The 22,711-nt window shown below is 43.9% G+C and overlaps 1 protein-coding gene across 1 annotated transcript; it reads right to left on the bottom strand.

The window, feature by feature from the left end:
- Positions 1-239: 239 nt before the first annotated feature.
- Positions 240-22,055, bottom strand: MRPS18A (mitochondrial ribosomal protein S18A; the record flags this gene model as incomplete). Its single annotated transcript, XM_009636409.2, has 5 exons — positions 240-852; positions 10,479-10,545; positions 11,323-11,446; positions 18,464-18,568; positions 22,024-22,055. Coding segments are annotated over 5 exons (473 nt in total), but the record flags the coding sequence as incomplete, so codon positions are not given.
- Positions 22,056-22,711: the final 656 nt, after the last annotated feature.

Raw genomic sequence — 22,711 nt, 5'->3', positions numbered from 1 at the left:
CCAGGAAGCAGCTGTATCACTAACACGGAAGACTTACGGCAAATGGGCTTGCAAGGGAAAAAAAAAAACAGGCCAAGTCATCAAGGATGCCACCATTCTGTATTTGCTAGATCCAGGAGTGAAGCACAAGCCAGGAATCCTTAAGGGGACACAAAAGATGCACACGTGCCTGTCTGCCACTGCCACAGGTGTTCTGCTGAAAATTATGCATAGCACAGATTATAAAAAAAATTAATTTCAGTAGATATTAACAATTTCTGTTACTCCCAAGGAAACACAGTGCTGCAGGAGTCTTTTTCTTCCACAGTATCACAGGTACAAAAGCCCATATGAGACAAACCTGAGTTGAACACACCTTAATGGGGAATCACTATTCATTGCTAGAAAAAGAAGGAAACATCCTTTTCCAAACCCAGTCGTGGAGCATAATGAAACAAAAGCCTTCAGATCCTTTTTGGCTTTGAGGTAAAAGTCTTTGCCCCCTGCTTTCTCCAAATCATACTGCACATTGAACTTTGCTTTGCTGAATCTTGTATTCTCCTAGAGGAGCAGATCGCAGCTCATTCACTGGAGACAATATAGAGTACTAATGAATGACAATTTTGGATTAAGAAAATTGGAGATACTGACAAACTTGCAAAAAAAAAAAAAAAAAAGCAGAACAGTGGAAAACAACTGTGCTTCCTGACTATGCCAGTTCTGGCCCACTAGTGGTTTAAACAGAGAGGCTTGTGTGTATACTTGACATTATCCTTCAGCAAAGGGTGTCCGACTGGCATGGTTTTTTTGCACCACTTAGGGCCCCTCCTCCAGATGGGCTCTGCAGATTTGACAGACCAGCGGGTCAGATACCTGTCAAAACAACACAAACGCATTTCAGTTTGAGACTGATCACTAAGAAAAGGTTCCAAGTGAAGCAGAAGCAGGCACTGTAGTCTTTGCCTCCCCACATACTTCTTAATAAAAGGACTAACCGTGAGCAGAGCTCCCTCAATTCAGAAGGAACCACTGGAAAGGAATTTTTGTTTGTTTTGGAACTTCTAAGCTGCACCTCTGTACTGAACCCACTGGCATCTGCTTGACTTCCAGTCTCACAAAATGAATCAGGTGTAGTCTCCAGGCTCCTGACAAGTTGTCCACCTGTGGCTAAACTGGAGTGCCAAACTCCTTCATTGCAACCAAGTCCAAGATTGAATGCATCCAGTCTCTATGGGAGGTGTTATATCACCAGCTGGCCTCAATAAGGTAAACTAATTACAAAGGCTAAACTGTGAGAAATAAGGTCTCTAAAAAGGGATTAGTTTACTTTCAGAGGATAACGAGTTATTTCTTCTGCATGGGATGGGTTTCTGGCCTAGTCTTGTGTTTTCATTATGTCCAAATTTGCTTTAGTATTCTCTGTACAATACTATTGCAGCTTGCTGGTACAGGAAGTCAGAACCTACAATGTAAGAGGTACTAGAATGGAATTATCATCACAACTACAAATCTCTGTGAAGAGCAATGTCTGGCAAATATCCTCTGCTTTTTACCATTTGAAGTTTTAGATTTGGCTTTTCAAACAGGCAGGGGATTTCAGATCTAGAATCAGTTACTGGAAATTTTACCCTGTGGCTGGGTGGCCTGGAGTTTTGTTAGGCTTTAAATCTTTTGCTACCAGTAGAGAGGGGAATAGAGGTCCTTAGAGAAAGAAGAGTCTTTTCAGACAATAAAGATTTGAAGTAAAACCCTAGCATAATCTGCACGAACAATGCTCCAACAAATTAGAATTTGGAACAGACTGATAAACTTTGTCCAGCGATGTTTGCATGCCTCTGTTGAGTAATCCCATGGTCTTAATGTAACCTCAATCAGTCATCCTCTCCCCAAACAGCTTTGTTACCTTTTATTTGCATTGTGCAAATTTGAGATATTAAGAACTTTGGACAGAGACCATGTAATGCATTTGTTTGAAGGCATTTGGCACAGTCCTGAGAACAACAAAGCAAGCTTGCTATGCTAGGCAGCTACAGACTGTACAACAGCAGCCCATTTTCCTAGCACTTTTCTTTCTCAGCAATCCCAAACAGCACAGACTGAAATATGAATTGCATTTGGAGGCTCCTGCCACTGAAATGAAACCACTTCCAAAATGCTTTGCTTTTGCTTTGAGGAGTTTATGATAGTTAAAACACCTAGAAGCAACAGCAGGAGGGATTTCAGAGATGGCGCAGAGCAAGATCCAGCCACTTGTTCTCCTATGCGTGCACTGAATTAGTCCCTTTTGACCCTTAATGTTATGCTAGCGCATTAGTGGAATCCCTTACATAACAACATTGGGACAGGAAGTAGGACAGACTCTCCTGTCTCTAATTTCACATGCAAGGGGAGTTCAGAGAGTCCAAACGCAGGTCCCCAGTTTGGAATCTGCCAAAGAACCATGACCAGGCAGCTCCTTTGGGAGAAGCTGTAGGGATATTTGATGGGCACATGGGGGCTATTCACATCCTTTTCACATTCCCCTTGCTGCAGGGGTAGGTCTGTAGCGCAAGTTTTGATATCACGAGACTTCACTTACAGTGAAGGAGGGAAAAAAAAATCCCAAATTGTTTTAATGCATCAGTGTGCCAAGTGTAGGTCTGGTCACGTGTCCACATGCTTACGGGAAAGTGCTCTCGTGATAATAAATGATCTCACTGGGAGAGAAGTGAATGTGTGAATGTGTGATACACATCAATGCTACGTGCAGGTTTAGACAGACAGTGGCTTTTTAAGAAATCCCTCTGTTTCTGTGTGGGGGCTGGAAGTGCACACCCCAATTCTGCATAGGAAGGAGGATTTAGTAATGGCCTGATTTTAAAGCTTTTGTTATTTCTCTTTTGAGCAGGTCTAATCCAGCCCTCTGGTCCAGGCTTTTGGCTTCCTTTGGGGACTGCAGGCTGGGGCTTTTCATTGTTAGCTGAAACAGACATTTGGACGCTTTCCCTTCCTGGAGCACATTTGCTTTTAGCGCTTTTAATACTTGCTTTGTCCCAAACTCAAACTTGTCCTATTTTGTTTGCTGCTTTTTTTTTTTTTTTTTTTAACTTTGATTCAGCAGTGGCAAAAGCCTGATGCCTGGGAGCAGTCTACAAAGTTCCTTTTCCTCTTTGACTAACCCCAGTTCCTACTGTTTCACAGAAAGATATTTTTTTTATCCTGAGAGTAAAAACAATCCACAAAACTCATATTCGAGAGCTTCAAAGCCCAGCACGCAGGACTTTTCAGCAAACTCTGCTGTCCATGTAAGGTAGTGTACCCCCTTTTCTAGCCCAGTCACCCAAATTCCCATTGTATCCAATCACATGGTTTGTCTTGGGGAGTTCTTACAATAACCTACAAACACACACTGGCAGATGGGCTGAGTTTTCTCAACCAGCTGAGGGTTGCCAGGACAGAACCTCCACATGGGTGCCAAATACAGCTGGTCCATGGTCTCCTAACCTGTTATCTCAGTGTGCAGAGCTCTCACCCTGGACAAAGAGGGAAAGAACTGCCAATCTCGGGGACTGGCAACTCACCTCGGGGCTCTGCTTGCCCCCTTAAGTACAGTAGGATCCTGGTCAACAACCAGAATCCCTAGACTCCAAAGTACAATGAGCAGTATGGATAAAGTGTGATGGGAATCCTGGTGGGACTTCCCTGATGGGAAAAGGCAAGATATAAACAGCACAGAAACAACTGTGGTTAGTCACTGGCAATCATTGCAATCACCTAAAATCTCTATGGCAAATGAAGTCCATTTCCATGGATTTTATTAAGTGAGCAGGAGGGCCCCAAAATCTTCCCACTCAGAGGGTACCACTTAACACCGAGGAGTAGGCACAGCGTGTCCACGTGCTGGGTAAGGGAAATGACACCTATCCACAGGGCAACTGCAGCCCTGCATGCAGCCCAAGCAAAGGCCATGTTGGTGCAGTTCAAGGCTGAACTCCTGAACCCTCACTGAACTTTTTCAATCTGTCTTTTGTTTGGATTAAGAGCAGAAGGCAGAGGGCTAGACTGCAGGAAGCACTCGATCAAAGTGCTGGCAAGACTGCCTCCTCCCTGCCACATCCCTTCCCATGACACCTCTTGGCTTTGCTCACCTGCAGCCGCTCTGGCTCTTTGCTTTTGAATTCACATGCTATACACAGCACAGCTTCCATGCAGATGAGAGAAACCACATGCTGTTGGAGTGAAATGCTGATAGCAGTGAAACCAGATTCTGCTCCCAGGGACAAGAGGTGTCCACAGAGCCTGAGAACTTTGTAATTCATGAGGAGTTCACATGGAACCTGCCTCTTTCCTAATACATAGCAACTTCTTCAGTTCAGGTGATGGAGGAGGGATTGACTTGGATATTATCTGTGCCAAGTTCTGTTCTTCCAGTAGAAAGCTGAAAATGGAGTGGCAGCTGAACACTCAAAATCAAGTACTCCATAATCTATAGCACCTCTTGCTGACAGAGCCCAGAGTCAGGAAGTCTGTGACATCCCTTAGTCCTTTCGGAAAGGGAACAACTTCACAGTGTTGTGCTTTAGCCAATATTTTGGACCTGTCAGAAGAAAATGAGTGGTATATTCACATTAAGAGAGCATCTAGATACTGGCCTGAACTCAGTGACTGTTCTGGATAAAGTGTTAGTTCACACTATCCATGCGACAACTTCCATGCTGGAAAGAAAACTGCTGAGCTATTCAGGTTTCCATTCCTGAAAGCAAGGATAGAAGTTTGACCTGCAGCTGTGCTTGACTGTTTCCCAAATGGTTCTGGTGTGTGGTAGGCTGCACACATATGGACTGGGAATATGACAACAGTCTGCCACTCTGCACAGTGCTGGTGAAATCCCTGAGAACTTCTTCGGCCTCACGGGCTAGTGAAAATACTCTTTCTGCAGAACTTAACTGGAACATGCCAGGTTGGAGCATAAACGGATGCAGAAATAACAGCAGGAAGTTATGAAAGGGAGAATTCAGGCTGAGGATGAGGGAACAGCCCTTGGCTGCAAGACAAATTCGCTTGTGGAATCATCTCTTGGAAACAGTGAAAGCCCCAGACTGGGCCAAACATGAGAAAATGAAGCGTAGGGAGTAATTCTGAATTGATGGGGGGTAAACTTCAATGGTTTTCCATATTCAAGTTCTGCAGGCAAATGATATGGAAGAGAGGGGGAGGACAGTAGACTCAAGAATTTATGGATGATGTGGGTACTCCAATGGCCGTATTTCTTCAAAACCACTCATAGCTAGTAAAACAGTTAAGTGATAACATTCATGAGCTATCGCTGTCAAAAACAAATCAGGCAGAAAGCAAAAAGGCAAAGAACTAAAGTCCAAGAAATGAGAAGTATCATGGTAAGTCTCACCTGGACAGTGTCCCAACTGCAGGGGGTAGAAGAGAGTGCTGTCGAGTTCTCCCTGGATGCATTCTGACCGTGAGGTGTTCTCACACATCTCCTACCACCCCCAGGACCACACAACTTGGCTCAAACTGGCATTTCACTTTCATGTTACACCTTCTTCTGCATTTCCCAATCTCCTCCTCTATGTTAACTACATCCTGGATGGGTGATCTCAGGCTGTGCTAGATAGTTGGATGACCAAGAACAAGGCAGGATCTGCAGGTCACTACTTCCCAAAGCATTCTGCTCTTCCTCTTGCATTCCAGTAGTAGAAACAGGATCAGGAGATAGGGTGGGTAGAGGGAGGCCAGCTGCCAAGTGATCCAGTGCAAAGTGAGGAAATTTTTATCTCTCTGCAGAGAGGGGGTATGGGGGATCTGGGGTATGTAGGAGGGAATGTCCAAAGTTCATACAATGGAGACAATAAAACCACTTCAGAAAATAGAGCAGGGATTCTGCTTTTTGGAAAACATCATTGAGTAAGCACCAGAAAAGCACCTTCTGGAGGGGCAGAGCAGGCAGAGGGGTTCTGGATGATAAATCCACACTTCACATCACTAGATCAACAGCAGGGCAGCACCACTGACCTTTGTTAAAACAAGAAAGTTTGCTGATAGTTCCATATGGTGGCATGTTATATTTTCACCTCAGCTAGGTGATAGCTGCTGCATGCCAGACACTTTGTATTTCAAGCAGGCTCACTTGAAACAGGTTGACTGTGACATAGGTCAAACATTCTGGCCAAGATAGCCACAACTGCAGCCAAGCAAAAGCTGAGGAGCAGCTCTTCTGGTGCTCTCAAAAAGTATACATTAACACAGCTCCTCAGTTATTCTTTATGTACTTCCTTAGCACCTTTCCCAGGATCCACAGACCACCTCCCATGCAGCTGGCCTGTACATCAACTCAGGGGCAAAGAGCAGAGACAAAGCAGTTTTTCATCAGGCTAGCTTGTCCCTCTTTTGGCAGCAGATGAAGCTGCTTTCAAAAATACTGACATAACCTTGGAAGAAGCCTGGCTAAAGGGAGCATCAACCAGAACTTTGCAAGACTGGAGAGAAACGAAAGAGATAGATAACTTCATTTGGATGAGCAATCTGGCAGATTTCTGCCAGGCAGGGGTTGCTGCTCTGAGCCTACAGAACATCCACAGTCCACATGCAGTAAGTGAATGCTCAGGTCTGTGTTATGGTAGAGGTGCTGGGCTCTGACTCCCATGTCAAGTTACACTCCCCACAATCAATCTCCTTCAGTCTCAGGTGGCGTGAGTGGGATCAGTCCCTAAGGTTATCTTAGGCTTTCATCTTGGTCCTGTCACTCTAGCAGCTAATGGTGTAGTCTAACGTCAAGAGCTTTACCATCATCAAAACATTCTTCAGCTCAGTGTAAGATTTTCTGTCCCCAGATGGTAGGAATTGTCCTAGAAGTATGTGGGGTAACATCTGGAAGAGGCGGTGACTTCCTGGAAGTCCCTTCTTTAAAAAAGTGAAAGATTTCTCAATTCAGAGTAAAGAGACAGCAGACTACTTACAGGAGGGCAATGAGAGGAATTTCAGGGCAAAAGGGGTGAGCACACAAAAGTGCAGATGAGAAATTTCTCAGAGAAATGCTGTCCTTCAGCTGGAAAAAGCTTTTTGGCACAGTCTTGAGACAGACTACATGCCTCTATGGTGCTCTGTCTACTCATTTTGCACCTTCCTATTTTTGAATAGCATAGCAAGAACCGTGTCTTTTGTATGCAAAGTTTTCTTCTCTGTGCAATGCAAGCTCCTGATGGCAAGAGATTAAGTGCAGATGAGTGAGAGGGAGAGACAGCAGGAACAGAGGACATGTGACTGGGAATGTACTAAATTCTCAGTATTCTGGATACTACTAGCCCACCTGTGAGAACTATTCAACTCAGTTTGCAGTTTGACACCAGTTTGTCTCCGTCTCTGTTTGCTGGCTTGTTTCTGCATGACTACTTTCTTTTGACCAAGGAGGACCAGACTGCTGCAGAGCCAAGCGAGTGACGTCTCTTTCACCTTTGCAAGCATCAGTGTACCGCAATTGGCAAGCTGCTGTGCCAGGATCTCTGGTTCCTTCACAGATCAGGTTAAAGGTCCCTCAGGCAGCTGGTGGCAATTCAATAGCTGCAAGCATCTACAACGTGGGCACTTCAGCCTGCTCCTGAAGTGTGGCTGGTGAGGGTTATTTTGGAGGGGATGGGGTGCAGAAGAGCATATTTCAATACCACACTCAAGAGTAGACACACTGGTGGAGCACACAAAAAGCTATCATTGCAGGCAGAGCTGGAGAGCACCAGGGCTGGTTAAACTGATGTTAAGGAGTGTACATTACCGGTGTTCCTGTCTTGGAAGAGCTTTAACAAGGGGCTCAAGCATATTATGGGGCACCTTAGTTTGTCCCCAATGCCATTCCCAGGGCTACAGCAGGAGTGCAAAAAGACAGTTACCTCTCATTTAAGCAGAGAGGTGAAGATGACTAGAGCAGCCAATAGAGCGATCTCAAGACGAGCTGAAGCTCAAGGATTTGGAAAATACATCACTTAACTGTGCCATGTACTGCCTGCTATGATAGGCTCTCTGTATATCCTGTTCATCCCTTCATGGACTGACACTTAAAAACCCAGCAGACACAAACGCAGTGAAAGGACAGGCTAAGTTAGGTGGACAGCCCTGATGTTACACCAGACAGGATTAGAGGATGACCTGGTCATGTTCTCACAGCACTGAACAAGGCAGCTTGTTCCACTCAAAAGTCCCAGCCCAATTCTGCCCCTGTCCTCCCCTGCCAGCTCACTTGCATTTGGCAGCACCACTGGTTGAGCACTTCCCAAATTACTACAGACTTACAGAAAGCTTTAGACACAAGCAGAGGGGCAAAGACAAGGTAAGCTTGGACAAGTCGTTTACGTGGGAAACTTCTGGTAAGAGCTCTGGCTTAATTCCCAAAATAAGTAATGGTTCAATGCCTGCAGTACGTGGGTACCCTTCAGTCCTCCCTTCAGGCTAAAGGAAGGAAGCAATTTGTATCTCCTGCCTTTTGTGGGGCCAGCCACTGTTCCAGAGAGCAATGCGGGAAGCACAGATGGGGGTATGCAGTCAAAACTCTCACAGAACCGCAGTGGCCAAGATTTCACAAGACTCCAACACACAAAGCTTTTCCCTTCCAGCAGGCTGAGAAGAAAATATTGTGAGGGACCAAGGGAGCACTCCTGAAGCACCCCTGCAGTCTGTCCTGGCTCTGGGGCTCACTTGCCTAGTTCTGGCCCCACCACCAAAACTTTCAGTCTGATTTCTTGAACCCATTCTCTTGTTTCCACCCAGACCTCAAAGCTTGCCCATTTCAATGCTGTCCCATCTCCTCAGCAACAGCTCTGCATTCTTTTTCTAAACTCTGCTTCCACCCTGCTTGCTATGTTCCCTTGCTGGGAGAAGAAAAACAAGGGTGGTGTAGGGAGGGACTAGCAATGCAATAGGGAGGGCTTGGATACTAATCTCCAATTTAAATATCTTAATTTTAGAGGTGTAGCACACCTACTTGCATGTAGAACATATCCGGAGGTATCTGTTCTTTGTTCTCACTAGAAGTCTGTGGAACTATTTATAAGAGTCAAGGCATTAGATCTGGAGTCCTGGTGCAATTCCAGCAAGATACAGGATTTACCATTTCTTGTCTCAACCTGCTATGCAGGGTTGCTGTCTGAATGCTAACTAGATAATGTGTTCCACCCCACAGCTGCTAGATAGGCACAGCTACTAAAGAATCCCAAAGACTTGTAAGGCACAGGAAAGAAGTTTTCAGAGTTGAAGTATCTGATGGCTACAGGGCTGCATCAGATGTAGAGTCTTCTAATTTGATCCTCACTGATACCCAGCGTGCAGCCTGCCAGTATCCATGGGACATTTCCAAGAGCTTGCCTCAAATCTCCACTGCAGAGAGCCAGACCTGAAATGCAGGAGTCTCTGGTCGCCCCCAGCCCTGCAGCCTAAGCTCTCCCAGCAACAGCCCCATGGCCTCTGGTAACCCCACGGCTTGCTAATGCGAGGTTCATAAACCGCTCTGACATCCCCATGGAAACAGAGTGTGAGGTCATAAACAGGGGATTAGCACCTCCGAGCGCCCAGCACAGCGCAGGAGGCAGCCACAGGCTTTCCCTTCACCCACCAAAGGCCAGGGGCCATTCAGGCCGGGGAAGGGGAAGAGAGTCTGTTGCACAGGAAGGGCAGGTGGAGGGCAAATACCTGACTGGTGGAAACATGGATGGGGCAGAGGGGAACAGGCTCATGATGGGCCCTTGCTGGCTGCTTAGCCCCCCACTCACTGCTGGTACCCCTCCTGGGCACCCTCCTGCTGTTGGGGGCCAGGCAACAAAAGGCTAAGAGAGAAGGGACTGCTCAGCCTGGAGAAAAGAAGGCTCAGGGGTGTCTTACCCATGTTTATAAATACCCGAAGGGAGGGAGTAAAGAAGACTGAGGTTCTTGCCAGTGGTGCCCAGTGCCAGAACAAAAGGCAATGGGCACAAATTGAAACAAGAAATTCTGCCCGAATGTAAGAAGACAGTCTCACTATGAGGGTGATTCTCTGGAACAAGCTGTCCAGAGAAACTGTGGAATATCCTTGGAGATATTCAAAACCTGACTGGAGATAGTCCTGGGTAACCTGCTCTAGGTGACCCTGCTTGAGCAGGGGGCTTGGACTAGACAATCTCCAGAGGCCCCTTCTAACCTCAACTACTCTGTGATGCTGTGACTCCATCTCTATGGCATCGTCCTGTGACTGCCCTACTGAGTGTTAGTGATGAGGAGGCGAGTGCAGCTGAGGAAGGCAGGGCAGACTCTTAACATGTGTGGCAATTTTAATCCTCTGTGGATAAATGGTTTGAATGAGATACGGTTTTGTCCTTAAAAGACTGCTAAGAGAATATTGTGACAGACCCTCCTTCTCCAAAATGCTACGAGTACTCTTTATGAGCCCTGTTGCCCAAGGTATGTTTTACCCAGTTATAAGGAACTGCTTTTCCTCTTCCAGTCTATTCCTGAGAAAAGAGAAGTGGAAAGACAAGACTATTCACCTGTTGAGCTTGGGTTTCTTGGAAATATGCCCCTCAGGAAGTGAAGGCCTGTGGTTTGGCAACAAACCTGAAACAGAAAAAGAAAGGCGTGAGAATATTTTGCAGTGCATCCTTGCCTCTATAGCATCCCGAAGTTACATTACACCTCATAAGCCAGCCAACCCAGATCCCTACTGGGACAGCACAGCAAAAGCTCATGTACAGTCCAAAGGGTTTTTTATCTTTAGTCATTGCTGAACCTGCGCCCCAGACAAAGAGAAGCTAGGGGGTTCTGTTTGGTATAGAGAGGAAATACACACCAAAGACACAGCCACTTGGGCTGATTGGAGAGGCTTTTTCAGAGGACATAGGGCACTGGTGTCCAATCAGAGTCCATCTCCAACATTAAAATCTATTAAAATTCTCATTCCATTTAACTTGGACACAAATCCTGCACTTGGATACAAATCAGGTACCAGACATAAAGATCAGCATAATACTCCAACCGCGTCAGCTTGTGTCCCACTCCCAGGGTAAAGCAAAAAAGTCTTCACGTGGCATTCACATTCAGAAGCTGGTATTTAATCCACTAGAGACTGAGCCACTTCCCAGATCTTTCTGCAACAGTAGACTCATCTACAGGGATAAATATCTGCTGCCAAGGCAGGAGCCAAGACACAGAGAAAGCAGAACAAGTGGTCTCTGGTCCATCATCCTGTCCCAGCACTTGGACCATAACAAGTTTGCTGGGTGACTGGACAATGCCATCTTACTGAGCTATACTAATTGGGTGGGAGACCCCTCTCAAGGGGTTCTATGGGTATGCCACAGTAAGGGGTTGTTGCAGGAGGAGGAGGCTAGGTACCTGCACGGTGAGCCATCTGCACACAGACAGCAATCTTCTTGTGCTCCTCCAAACAGAGTCCTGTGACCCTTCGTGGCAGCATCCCTCCATCAGAACGGATAAACTGACTCAGTAGCAAGACGTCCTGAGAGAGCAAGAGAAGGGAAAAACCATCAGTGCTACAGCTACTTTAATTGCTGTGATTCTTAGGTGTTGTGCTAACCCTTGCGCTGTGTACAGAACTCGAAAACAAAGCAAAACAAAACAATGATTCCTTCCTACGCATTTTGGCTGCAGCCTGACAACAAGTGGCTTTTGAATGCTGTCACTCCGCCTACCAGCTTAGCTCAGTAAGGTCACTCAGATGGTCTGAGTCTTCCCCTGACTTCACTAGAGTAAACACATGATGTCAGCTGCAATCCCCGCTACCTCACTGTTGCTTGCTCCAAGATTCTAGCTAAGATAATGTGTCCTAGGTACTCAGGCACAGTTACACAAGACCTACAGATGGATAGTGTTTACACAACTTGAAATGCCATCACAGCTGCTATCCTAAAGGTCACAGATATGTTAGATCACCTCTGGCCCCCTCCTTGTTCCCTCAGAGCAGGATTGTTCTCTGCTATCTACTCCTCAAACTTTCATCCAGTTTCCCATGGTGGAACTTCCCTCATGTCTCTCTCTGGAGGGGTGGAGAGCAGGGAAATGGTCCAAAATCCCGTACGAAGACACTTTTTGTAAGAAAAGAACATGTGCTGATGAGAAAGACCTAATAGGATAAATCGCTACCTTCAGTCCTTCGACTGTGCGTGTACGAGGTGGGGCTGCTACAGCCATCCTGGGTGGATGGAGCAGTCAGAGCATGCTGTGGTTTCATCTGTGATTGAAGAATCATTTAGATTACACTGCTGTTGACCTTTCCAATTAAGAGCTCTAGAAATGTAAAGCACCCTTAATAAAAACAAAATTAAAGGGATGTCTAGGATCAGATAGTATCAGAGGGCTGGGATGACAAATTTTTAAACACAGCAGTAACAGCTGTTGCACAAGTGTCCCATTAACTGTACACAGTACAACAGCCCAGTATTTAGACACGTGCTCTCCATTTCCACACAGAGCACCACTGCAAATGTACCCTTCAGGCCAATACAGACAGGTCCCCTTGACATGCTGATGTCAGCGTAAGTTGGCCCAAAGGGCCTCTGGAGACTGTGCTTGTTTTTTCCCCATCTGTTGATAGACTTGTGGCTGGTTGAGAGTTTACTTCTCCACTGCTGTTATAAACATGTTCATAGCGGAGGTAGCTGGACCATGCGGAAGATGCCTGCAAGCTGGAAGGGACCTGCCAGAGAACACCCTGTCAGAATGAGAATTCAAACCAGGTACACCAGCACTTTGCACCCCCCTGTCTGGGGCAACAGGTGAGAACAAAGTGTTCTTGTTGCTTTTCACACTGGGCGACTCTGACTCTGCCTGTTGTTCACAGTTTTGCAGACCTGCTCCCATCCCCCTATCTTTGCTCTTTTACAAAGAGCTCCCTGCAGCATTCCTAGCTTCATTTACTACCCTTGCAAAAGCAAACAATCATAAGTGGATCTAAAATACATGTTCAGTAAACTTAGCTATCTAGGAATTATACATCTACCCCAACTGCACAAGACCAGCTCAGCTCTGAAGGGGGCTGCTAGAATTCAGTATGGGTTTCTGGTAATGACAGATTCTGACAGATGCTGTCATACACGTGTTGCAGTCAAAATTTAGAGTTTTGTTTGCTTTGGGTTTTCGTGGGTTTGTTTTTGTCTTTCCCCCTCCCCATCTTCAATCCCACCCTCACTAATATCATCATGACACACAATTTCCCTCTTCCCTTATCTGGCTTCCTTTCTACCTTCACTTGTCTACAATGAATGTATTCAGACTGATTTTCAGACCCAGCTCCTTTGAAAACACGGCAGGTCGGGCAACTTCTCACCCATACAGAATGACTTATCAACCACCATACAGAGTGATGTTGTACCCAAAGAACAAGAAAAGCGCAGCTGAGCAACTAGCAGCAAGCGCCTGAGAGGCCATCTACGGTTAAAACGGAAGCAAAGTGGCCTCAGCTCAGCTAAAGCATGGCCTTGCCAATGAGAACAGTAACCAGGGGACCAGTTGGTGCCAGCTGCGTTGGTGGAAACTGGATGGAGGCCAGACAAACAGTCCAAGGGCACTGACTTCCAGCCACTCCTGAAATGCGCTGGATTAGATTCAGGAAACCAGAGCAAGACTCCATCCCCTTTTTTCCTCTTCTTTAGCCATCCAGTTCTCCAAATCACCAACAGCTCAATTTGCCATTTAGCACAAACATATCACTTCCCTAAGTGAAAAAGGGTTGTTCAGCTCCAAGTGCTTAGAAAGAGATGAACTTTCTAGACTTTTCTCCTAGCCTGCTGCATTACTCTGTGGGGAAGAGGAAAAAGGGAGCTGATGGCAAATTTGAGGCCGTTCCAGTCTTTGCATCCATGAAAGCCTAAGTAAGTCACAGGCTCTTGTGAAGGGTGTGTGTGGTCCAAGAGATTTCTCATATTACCACCACGCCTCATGGAGTCACAGCCTTGTTATCAAGTGTTTCCATGCAAAGGGGGAGGTGGGAAGCAAAGGGAGGTAGTCTTTCTTTTTCTCCCTGTGGAAAAAAAATCAGGAAAATCCATTCTCTGTTATCATCCCTGACCAACAGTTTCACCAACTGACCAACACCCTTGTGTGGCAGTCATTTCTTAACTGAAGTCATCTACGTCCAAGCCGCTGCAGCTCCAAATTATGCTCACGCCATTTGGCTTCGAATGCTGCACACTCGACAGAAGGTTTGTCCATTTCTGAAGATCCCCACAGTTAACAGGCCAGGTGCCTCTCCCACAGTACTTGCACAGATGCATCTTACCACAGGGAGAAAGCAGACAGGTACAGCCAACTTTATGGGGCAGCTGTGGAGGGAAGCAAACAAGTATGTGGAGCGGTCAAAGAAAAAAAAAATATGTCTGGCAAGTTCTCATGGTGCCGTCATGTTCCATGAAATTCACATTTTGTGCTAGTGGACAGCCAAGCCTGTAACCACAGATTTGCTTTAATCACTGGACAGCTCCCATGAGGCTGGACCCAGATTCCCACCCCTGTAATCTGCAGCATTTGATGAAAACAACTTGGATTGAATTAATCTAGGGCTAATAGGCAAAGCTTGCAGTTTGGTTCCCTTAATTGCTGCCAAAGCAAGATGACATATTTACTGCCTACTCAGACTAATGATGTTTGAAGTGGATAAGGGGGAAAACAAAAAACAAGTTTTGTCTTCACCTCTAAAAGGGCTGGATAAACTTGCTAAACAAAACACTATGTTCACCACATGCTTGTGAATGGATGGCAACCAAAAAGCAGAGGCATCTCTACATTTTAATATCTGCAGACACTTTGAAAAGCAGGATACTTAACTGGCTACATGCGATTCATTAAAAGCTTCATTTACTGCAAGAAGTGTTCTGTCTGTGTAGCCAAATTACTACTAGGCTGTATCAGACAAGGCTCCCAGTCATCATTTCCAGCTATACAAGAGTCTAGTTCTTCCTTTCTCCCTTACTTCTGGGAGCTGTACATCGTTCTCCAGGCATTTTGTAACAGGATGCAGGTTTCAATTCAGTTGCATCCTGACAACGATGAAAATAATTTTTTATCTCCAATGCATATGAAAAAAAATCAACTGCGGCCTCGGTTTCAATGGACAGACACACGCAGACCACAAACTGTGGGAATCTGTAACTTAGACTCTGTTATCCTGAGCCTCAGCGAGAGACTAAAGACTGAACTGGCAAAGACAACTACAGCCCTCCACACCACAGCTGAGGCAGGTTGGAATCATGACCTCCTAGTGCTCACAATGCATGTTCAGTTGATTAATAACTTTGGAGACATTGGTCCCCCAGTTCTCTGACAGCCAAAGTAACTCATTATGCCACTACTTTAGACGGTGCTAGCTGCACATGACAAAAGGGAAGTCCTATGAGGTCATATTACTCAGCTCCCTCAGGGGCTAATTCAACACTTCCCTTTTCATAGTGCCTCATTCAGTCCAATTACAAGCGTCCCAAGCAAAAAAGCTCACACTTTCCCTTCTGTGCAACTGACTGATCTCAGCTTATCAATCTCAAAGGAACCACTGTGATCCATCTATTCTGATCTCTTACCAAGCACAGACTATAGGTGATGCTGTATGAACTAGGCTGTATCTTTAACAAAAATAGCTGTTCTCAATTTACAGACTTTTAGGACAATTAACCACCAGTGAGTAAATTGTGCCACTGTTTAATTACTCACACAGTTAAATGCCTGCACTTTATTATTTAAGCATTTCAAGGTTCTGCTACTCATCACAGCTGCAGCAAAGAAAAATAGCAGAGAGCACTTTTGTGAGGAAAAGGGAGATTTTATTCACCTTAACATTTAAAAGCCTGAAAATCCATGACTGGTACAAAGCATTCAAACATATAAGGGACTTATTCAAGCAGAAGAGGTGGTCTACTCCAAAACTGAGATTTCTCCTAGTTCTCATCAGCCCCACCGAGCAATGCTTCTAAATACCAAGGTAAGAACCTTCTACAAATCTGAAATAACAGTTCACACTGCCCTCTTTAGCTTTTTGTCCAGGTTATCCTCTGCTCTACAGCAGGAGTACTGGATATATATATACACCAGATGCATATGCATTCAAAAACTACACGACAGCCAGGATCGACGTGTTCCTAGTTTGTCTCTTGGGACCACAATTTCTTAGGAATTATCTCAGCAATTATTCTCAAGACTCTGGCTGCAGGATCTCTCCTCGCATTTGGTTTTTTTTTCCATACTGAACAGTAGAAATCAGGATTTAGGAATCAAACTGAACTGAAGTGTGGAAGATAACTTGTAATCTTAGTTCACTCTACAAACACACCTAAGAATCCCACTTTATGTTGTCTGTTGGGACCAACAGCCTACTTCTAATCCTGGAACTCAGACTCTACACATCACATTGTCTAAAACTGCTTCTTTGGTTCTTGATAGCACTATTATCTCTATGTGCAACAGTCTTCTACCACAGGCAACAGTAGAAAGTGAGTCTACATGTTAATTTCTAAGATGTAATCTGCTCCCATGGCTCATTTCATCCCTGAGCAACAGTTTATAGTTCTTCTGGAGCTGTTAACGTGTCACTCATGGAACGCCTTCTAGAAATCTGTAGAACTACCCAGTTCAATGATGCTGTTGACTCCTTGCATTTAAAAGTCACATAAAACTATATTAACCTTAAGAAGGTATTTTCCAGTGTAAGTGATTGGTCTGTTTTGATCACAACACAATTCAACAACCACGAAGAATAAAAGAGTTGCAAGAAATCGCTGCATTCAAACGTGGGCAGCACAAAACCAATGTGATCTGGTTTTGTAGTGCCATACTTTAATGGTATTTGCCATTTCTTTCAATTTATTATCATCTGCAAATTCATTGTATGTTTAGCTTTCCCAGACTGCTGGGAAATCAGACCAGAGAACACTAAATACTTCCTTTGCCCCAATTATTTCACTGTTTAATGTTGCATCCAGCCTGAGTCAGAATCACTGACAACACTCAGATCCTAGAAAACTTAAAATTTCTGCAGCACAGGCTTTGAAAGATACTAAACTGATCTTTCAGTTACATCTCACATCTGCTGTTTCACCTGCCTGGAGTAATTGCAAGTATTTTGTCTGGCTCTATGTCTGTACTCATGTTCTTCATAATTAATGAGTTCATAAATGGTCCTATCCAACAGGTTATTTGTTTTTACTCCTAGATGATACCATTTTACTTGGAATTTGCGATGTTTGATTTACCAAGTGGTAATGATCACATCATTCTCCTTCCTCTCTCAACTCAGTATTTCACTTGCTATTTTCAAACCATTTGGCGATTCCTTAGGATTTTTTTCATGCTTTAAAAAAATCCTGCAGGTGAAGTAATATATTTGTTAGCTAATTCCCTTAAGATCTTGGGGCTACATGCTTAAGTTATTTCTGTACCTATTTTTTCCTGTTGTTTTACATTTGCAAGATTGCCATTACTACCTAGATATTAAAACATCATTTTTCTTTTTTGTGTGTGCACTAGCACTGCATGCGAGCAGCTCAGTCATTCTGCAGCCAACGTGGCTTTCAGTCCTCTTCTCCTCTCATTACTGAACTTTCTCACAAAGATTTCCTCCAGATGTATTTGTATCTCTTGCCCTAATCCTATTGACATTAACTTATTCTGAGTTTTCTGTTGCCTTATCTTAGTAACAGCATGTTCCTGTCTGGTTTTCTTCTTTTCTAATTCCAGTACTGGGTTTTTAGCTTGCTAGGGGGCACTTAGTCCTTTTGTAAACTCTGTGTTTGAATGACCTCTTGTAAAGTTACATTCTGCATCTTCTATCTCACACTTCTTATTCTGAAGTGTTCTTCACTGTTGTGCTTTTGTTTTAAAGAATTACAGGATTTCCCTCTCATCTTCTACATTTAGTGTTAGTAATCCTCTCATTAGTCAACGAACTTCTCATTAGCATTTCCAGCAAAAAGCTTGAATTGAACCTATTTTTTCTTGTTGCAAGGGATGTAAACACGTATGCTCTCCTTCATACCAATCAAGAGTTTTATAGGTTATATAAAACCGTTATTACCTTAGTGGACAATGACCCAATGAGAAATCGTAGTGCTTGAAGACATAAAATTGATCTAGTCAAGTCTTTTGGCCTCTCTGGAGTTAGAACAGGCCTGAATCAGTTGACTAAATGTTGCATTCCAGTTTGATTCTCCTGGAAGTGCAATGCTGAAAGACAGCTGGGCACAAAACAGATATATGGCCTTCTCAGATCAGATGGCCATGTGCATAATTCCAAACCTATTTGATATGAGCTCATCCTTCTTTTTCTCAGGAACACCATCAGCCAAGGCAAACAATTACTATGTAGGAAGCTCATATTCCACCCAAAGAGAAGCAGAGATGCAGTTAACTATCTTTACTACACACTCAGAAAAAGATGAGAGGGGCAGAGAGGGGCAGGTTGTGCTGTGTGTAGATCTGACAGCAATATTTATCTAGCTATGAGGATGGGGGAATGCTCCTTCATTAAACTTACCACATAATCGTACTTATACTTCAGGTTCCAGCGACAGATGGGACACTGGCCAGAGGGGTTTGGTGGAGTTGGTGTTTCAGCATCCTCTACAATTCTCCCTTCAATCTAGGAAACAATTCAAAGGATATAATGATCAGGCATAGTTTAGACCTCTACCTGCACCTATGACTTGAGAAACACTTTTTTCCCTCAAGCCACAACATGTTGACAGGTATTGTGCAGTTGTAATGGGAACAGCATCTACATTATTCAACTCCCTTCTGTATAGATATACCAAGCACTTTGGATTATCACAGGCTAAGGGGAAAAGAACAAATTCAAGGGATACAGAGAACGATTTGGTAAATTTTTGTATATGTTTTACTAAATGTAAACTAGTTCATAGTCAGTGTGAAGTGATCATATTTGCCTGAATTCCATTTATTACAATACTCCTTTGAATCACTATGCCGTGAAAATGGAGTGGCCCTTTAGACAAAAGCTTTAAAACACAATTTTTCTAGGAATATGAGAATGTCACAGAATAGCATATGCACATAACAGGGAAATTCTGAGCAAAAGCTAAATTTAAGGAAGGACTGTTAGGAGATGTCTGTGGTTTGTGGGTTTGTTTGTTTTTTTAAATACATCAATAGTTTGTCCAGTTTAATTCCCTGAACAATTCCTTTAGGAGATCATTTTATAATCTTTTTCATAATGCTACAAACTGGTGATATCCAACACTCAAGTTTTCTCAAAAGTAACGTGCAAAGAGATGGAGAAGGTGTGCGTGGGAAGAACTCGAGAAATTTATTTTCTAAATGTAGATATGTTAGGAACATGAAATCAATCTACATGTATGCTTGTCTTTTTTTTTTGAGAACTTAGGAACAGAAGCAAGAGCCATCTCAAAATTGCAGCTGTATGGACAGAAAAGACAATAAAACTAAGCAACTTTTTTCTTCAAAATATTTTGGAAGTTTCCTCTGGTCAAATTAAGATTAAAACCAGATTTTGAACACCAGCTGACAGCCTCAAATAGCACAAACACCAGACAGTTTAGAAGAAACCCTGGGCGGAATGCAATGTTCCTTTTAAGAAAAAAGCTGACTGATTTAGACTGAACGTTCAAGTTCTGTGCCTGAAAACCTGGGAAGAGAAAAGCACATTTTCTGTAAGTGTGCATGGGACCCTGGCATCCAGCTGAACTGTCACAACTATTTTATACCATGGATTTGTAGTTCAAGCATCTCAATACCTCAAAAAGAGAGAATATTGTAAATTTTTAAGTAAGATTCCTCCCCCCACATCTAGAACGGCCAGTTTTACAAAAACAAAAAAGTAACTATGAATATAAAATATAGGCCAGTATCTAATTTTCTATTCATTGGTAAAATTATTTTCTGGGAAGCCAGCATATCTGGTCTTGATTCTTGCCAGTCTGGCTTCAGACTTTGACTGTAATTCCATCTTGGAAATTAATAAAGATTCAGAATGCTATGTCAATATAAAATTTTCTTGATATAAATTTCAGTGTAGTTTTTGGCAATTATTCCCCAACTACTGAGAACTTTTGTATTGTTAACCCACTCCGTTATTATTCTTCTATTAGAAAACTAAGAGGGAATACAGGGGCTCTACATTCTTAGTATGCTGATGAAATCCAGATTTCTCTGGGATTCATTCATCTGGTTCACATCAAACACTTCCTTCAATACTGAGAAAAGCAAGGACACATAGAAAGATGAGCATAGAAAAGACTGACATAGACTTGGTAAGATAAATGGAGTGACCAGAGGATATGCCAAGAAATATATCAGCCCTTTAGTTGGTCAATTTACACCATTTGTTACAAGATTTTCCTCATCGAGGGACACTGATGGATCCTAGATTTATGCTAGGGTATTATATAGTAGAAATATCCAACTCTCCCTTATGCTTCTACAATGGGCCAGGAAGAATTATTTTTCTAAAGGGTTCTGCTACTGCAATGCGTACCTTTTTTACTTCAAACCTCTGTTAATGTATTGGGGCTTGGCAATTATAATTTACATCCCCTTTGAAACTGACTGAGGGCAAAGTACAGCAATCCACTGTGTGTGTTGTGTTGGTGTGCACACTCCCCCCTTATTTTGGTTAAAACAACTTCAGGGCATGCTTACAAGCTCTTCTCTTCAGGTCTCTGAGCAAAGATTAGTCTGGCACTTGAAGAGAAGACTTCCCATCACACCTATTGTCACACCTTAAACTTATTTTTGTTGACAGTCTTAGATATCTTGCTAAGTGCCATATGCTATTTAATATTATATATCTAAAAGGTAAGGAACTTGCTCCATGCAGTTTTGTTGACAGTCTTAGATATCTTGCTAAGTGCTACTTAATATTATATATCTAAAATGTAAGGAACTCGCTCAGTTCAAACACAGTTTCAAACACAACAATGTCCACTAATACAAATATGACAGGAAGAAAATTCAGAATTTCAAAGGCACAAACAACCAGGTTTTGTCTGGTTCATTAACAAGCAGAAAAGTCTGCCCTCTCCTTCCTATTTATGTATGTATAGATTAGCATTTAGTGCACTGTCTTCTAGCTATTCTCAAATAGTTCCTACTCCACTCTCCTCGCTGTGTTTACACATTTCAAAAATCTGTGCTACCTGTCTCCAGCCAAGGCATAGATTGCTACTGGCATAGGTAATGCAAGCAGAATAATACCACTCCCCCCCGCCCCCCCCCAGTAATTTCAGTGCTTCTTCTAAAAAATGACAATTCTCTTGATAAAGTGCACTAGATCAGATGGTGTTAATTAAGTAAAATTCTAATTTTACTGCTTTGGTCTTTTATTTCCTGTCTTAAACCATAGCTGAGAAAATGCTCTTCTTTATCAGTTACTTCAGAACTTCTGTTTTATTTTCAGGAGCAGTTTTCCTTTAGTCTTTGGGGTTTTCCTGTGACAATATCCCTTTCACTGAATATTTTTTCTTACCAAACGTGTTACAAGATGCAAGTTTTGTGTTGCCTGCAGTCAGTGTGGCACACGCAGCGATTAACAAACACAACACAGATCAAAGGCAAGCGATGTGTGTGGCACGCAGCCGGCACAGAACCAACCTGTGATGCTGCATCACGTTGCCGGGCCAGTGTGAAGTGACAAAGCCACCGGGCAAAGCTACTTTGTGCCTGCCCGCACTTGAGGCAATGGCAAGTGTCACTACTTTAAGAAATGAACCCACCTGAGAAACCACCTCTTGTGTTTTGGGTCCCAAATGCCTCTGGTCAGGGCTTCCAACTTTACCAGAGGTGCAACAAGGTGACGATCCCGACCTTCAGCAGCCAAACCTTCCACCTGGCTTAGCCACACTTGCAACACATTCCTACCTTGGTTTTGCCTTCCTGCCCTGGGATGTCTTTCTGGCAGAAAAGTGATCCTTTTGCCCTTTTTTTTTACTTTGGGGGGCGGGGGAGGGAGTGAGGGATGGGGGCCGAGACGAACACACACACACACACAAAACGGGAGGCTGAAGAAAGGAGGAGCGACGGCAAGAACAGATACTGAGGAAAAAAGGTGGAGAGACTTACTGTGGTCGTGTTGCCCTCGGTCACCTCCACGACTGCAAAAAAAAAACAAACAAAACGAGATGGGAGGACAAAGCGAGACTCGCTCAGCCTAGAAGAAACAGTATTTTGAGGGGGGGAGAGCGTGAAATACAGCGAACGCAACCGTCTCTCCCTACCGCGGTGAGGCAACGGGGCGCGGGGCAGCCCCCGGACTCCCCCGCCCCTGTCACCTGAGGGGAAGGAGGAGGCGGGAGGCTGTTATTCCCCTGCCCAGCATCTTCCCCCTGGGGTGGTTTTCCTTATTCTTTAGTTTGTTTGTCTGTCTGTTTGTTTTAAAGTTTTTTCTTTGTTGTTGATTTTGGGGGGGGGGGGGGGGGCTTCCCTGTGGCAAGTTTTTTGAAGGTGAATCTAGAGGTAGTGCTGTCTTTGTCTTATGGAGACCTGAGCTACACTCCTGCCACAGGTCCTGAGTCTCTCCTGGCTCTCCAGTGAGAGGAAGAGCAAGGGGTGGTTTAGCTTAAAAAAATCCAGGGAGCAAAACTAACAAGAGTGAGATAATGGTTGGACTTGATGATCTTAAATGTCTTTTCCAACCTAGACGATTCTATGATTCTATAAAATCCCTTGGAAGGCATGTGCACTGATGGACGTTCATACTGGACATTGATGGACATTCCACTCATTCCATCAGTGGTGAACAGTGCTAATG

This window comes from Egretta garzetta, unplaced genomic scaffold (assembly GCF_000687185.1).
Source record: "Egretta garzetta isolate BGI_Z169 unplaced genomic scaffold, ASM68718v1 scaffold54, whole genome shotgun sequence".
Lineage (NCBI taxonomy): Eukaryota > Metazoa > Chordata > Aves > Pelecaniformes > Ardeidae > Egretta > Egretta garzetta.
This window is presented reverse-complemented; position numbering and strand designations above follow the sequence as displayed.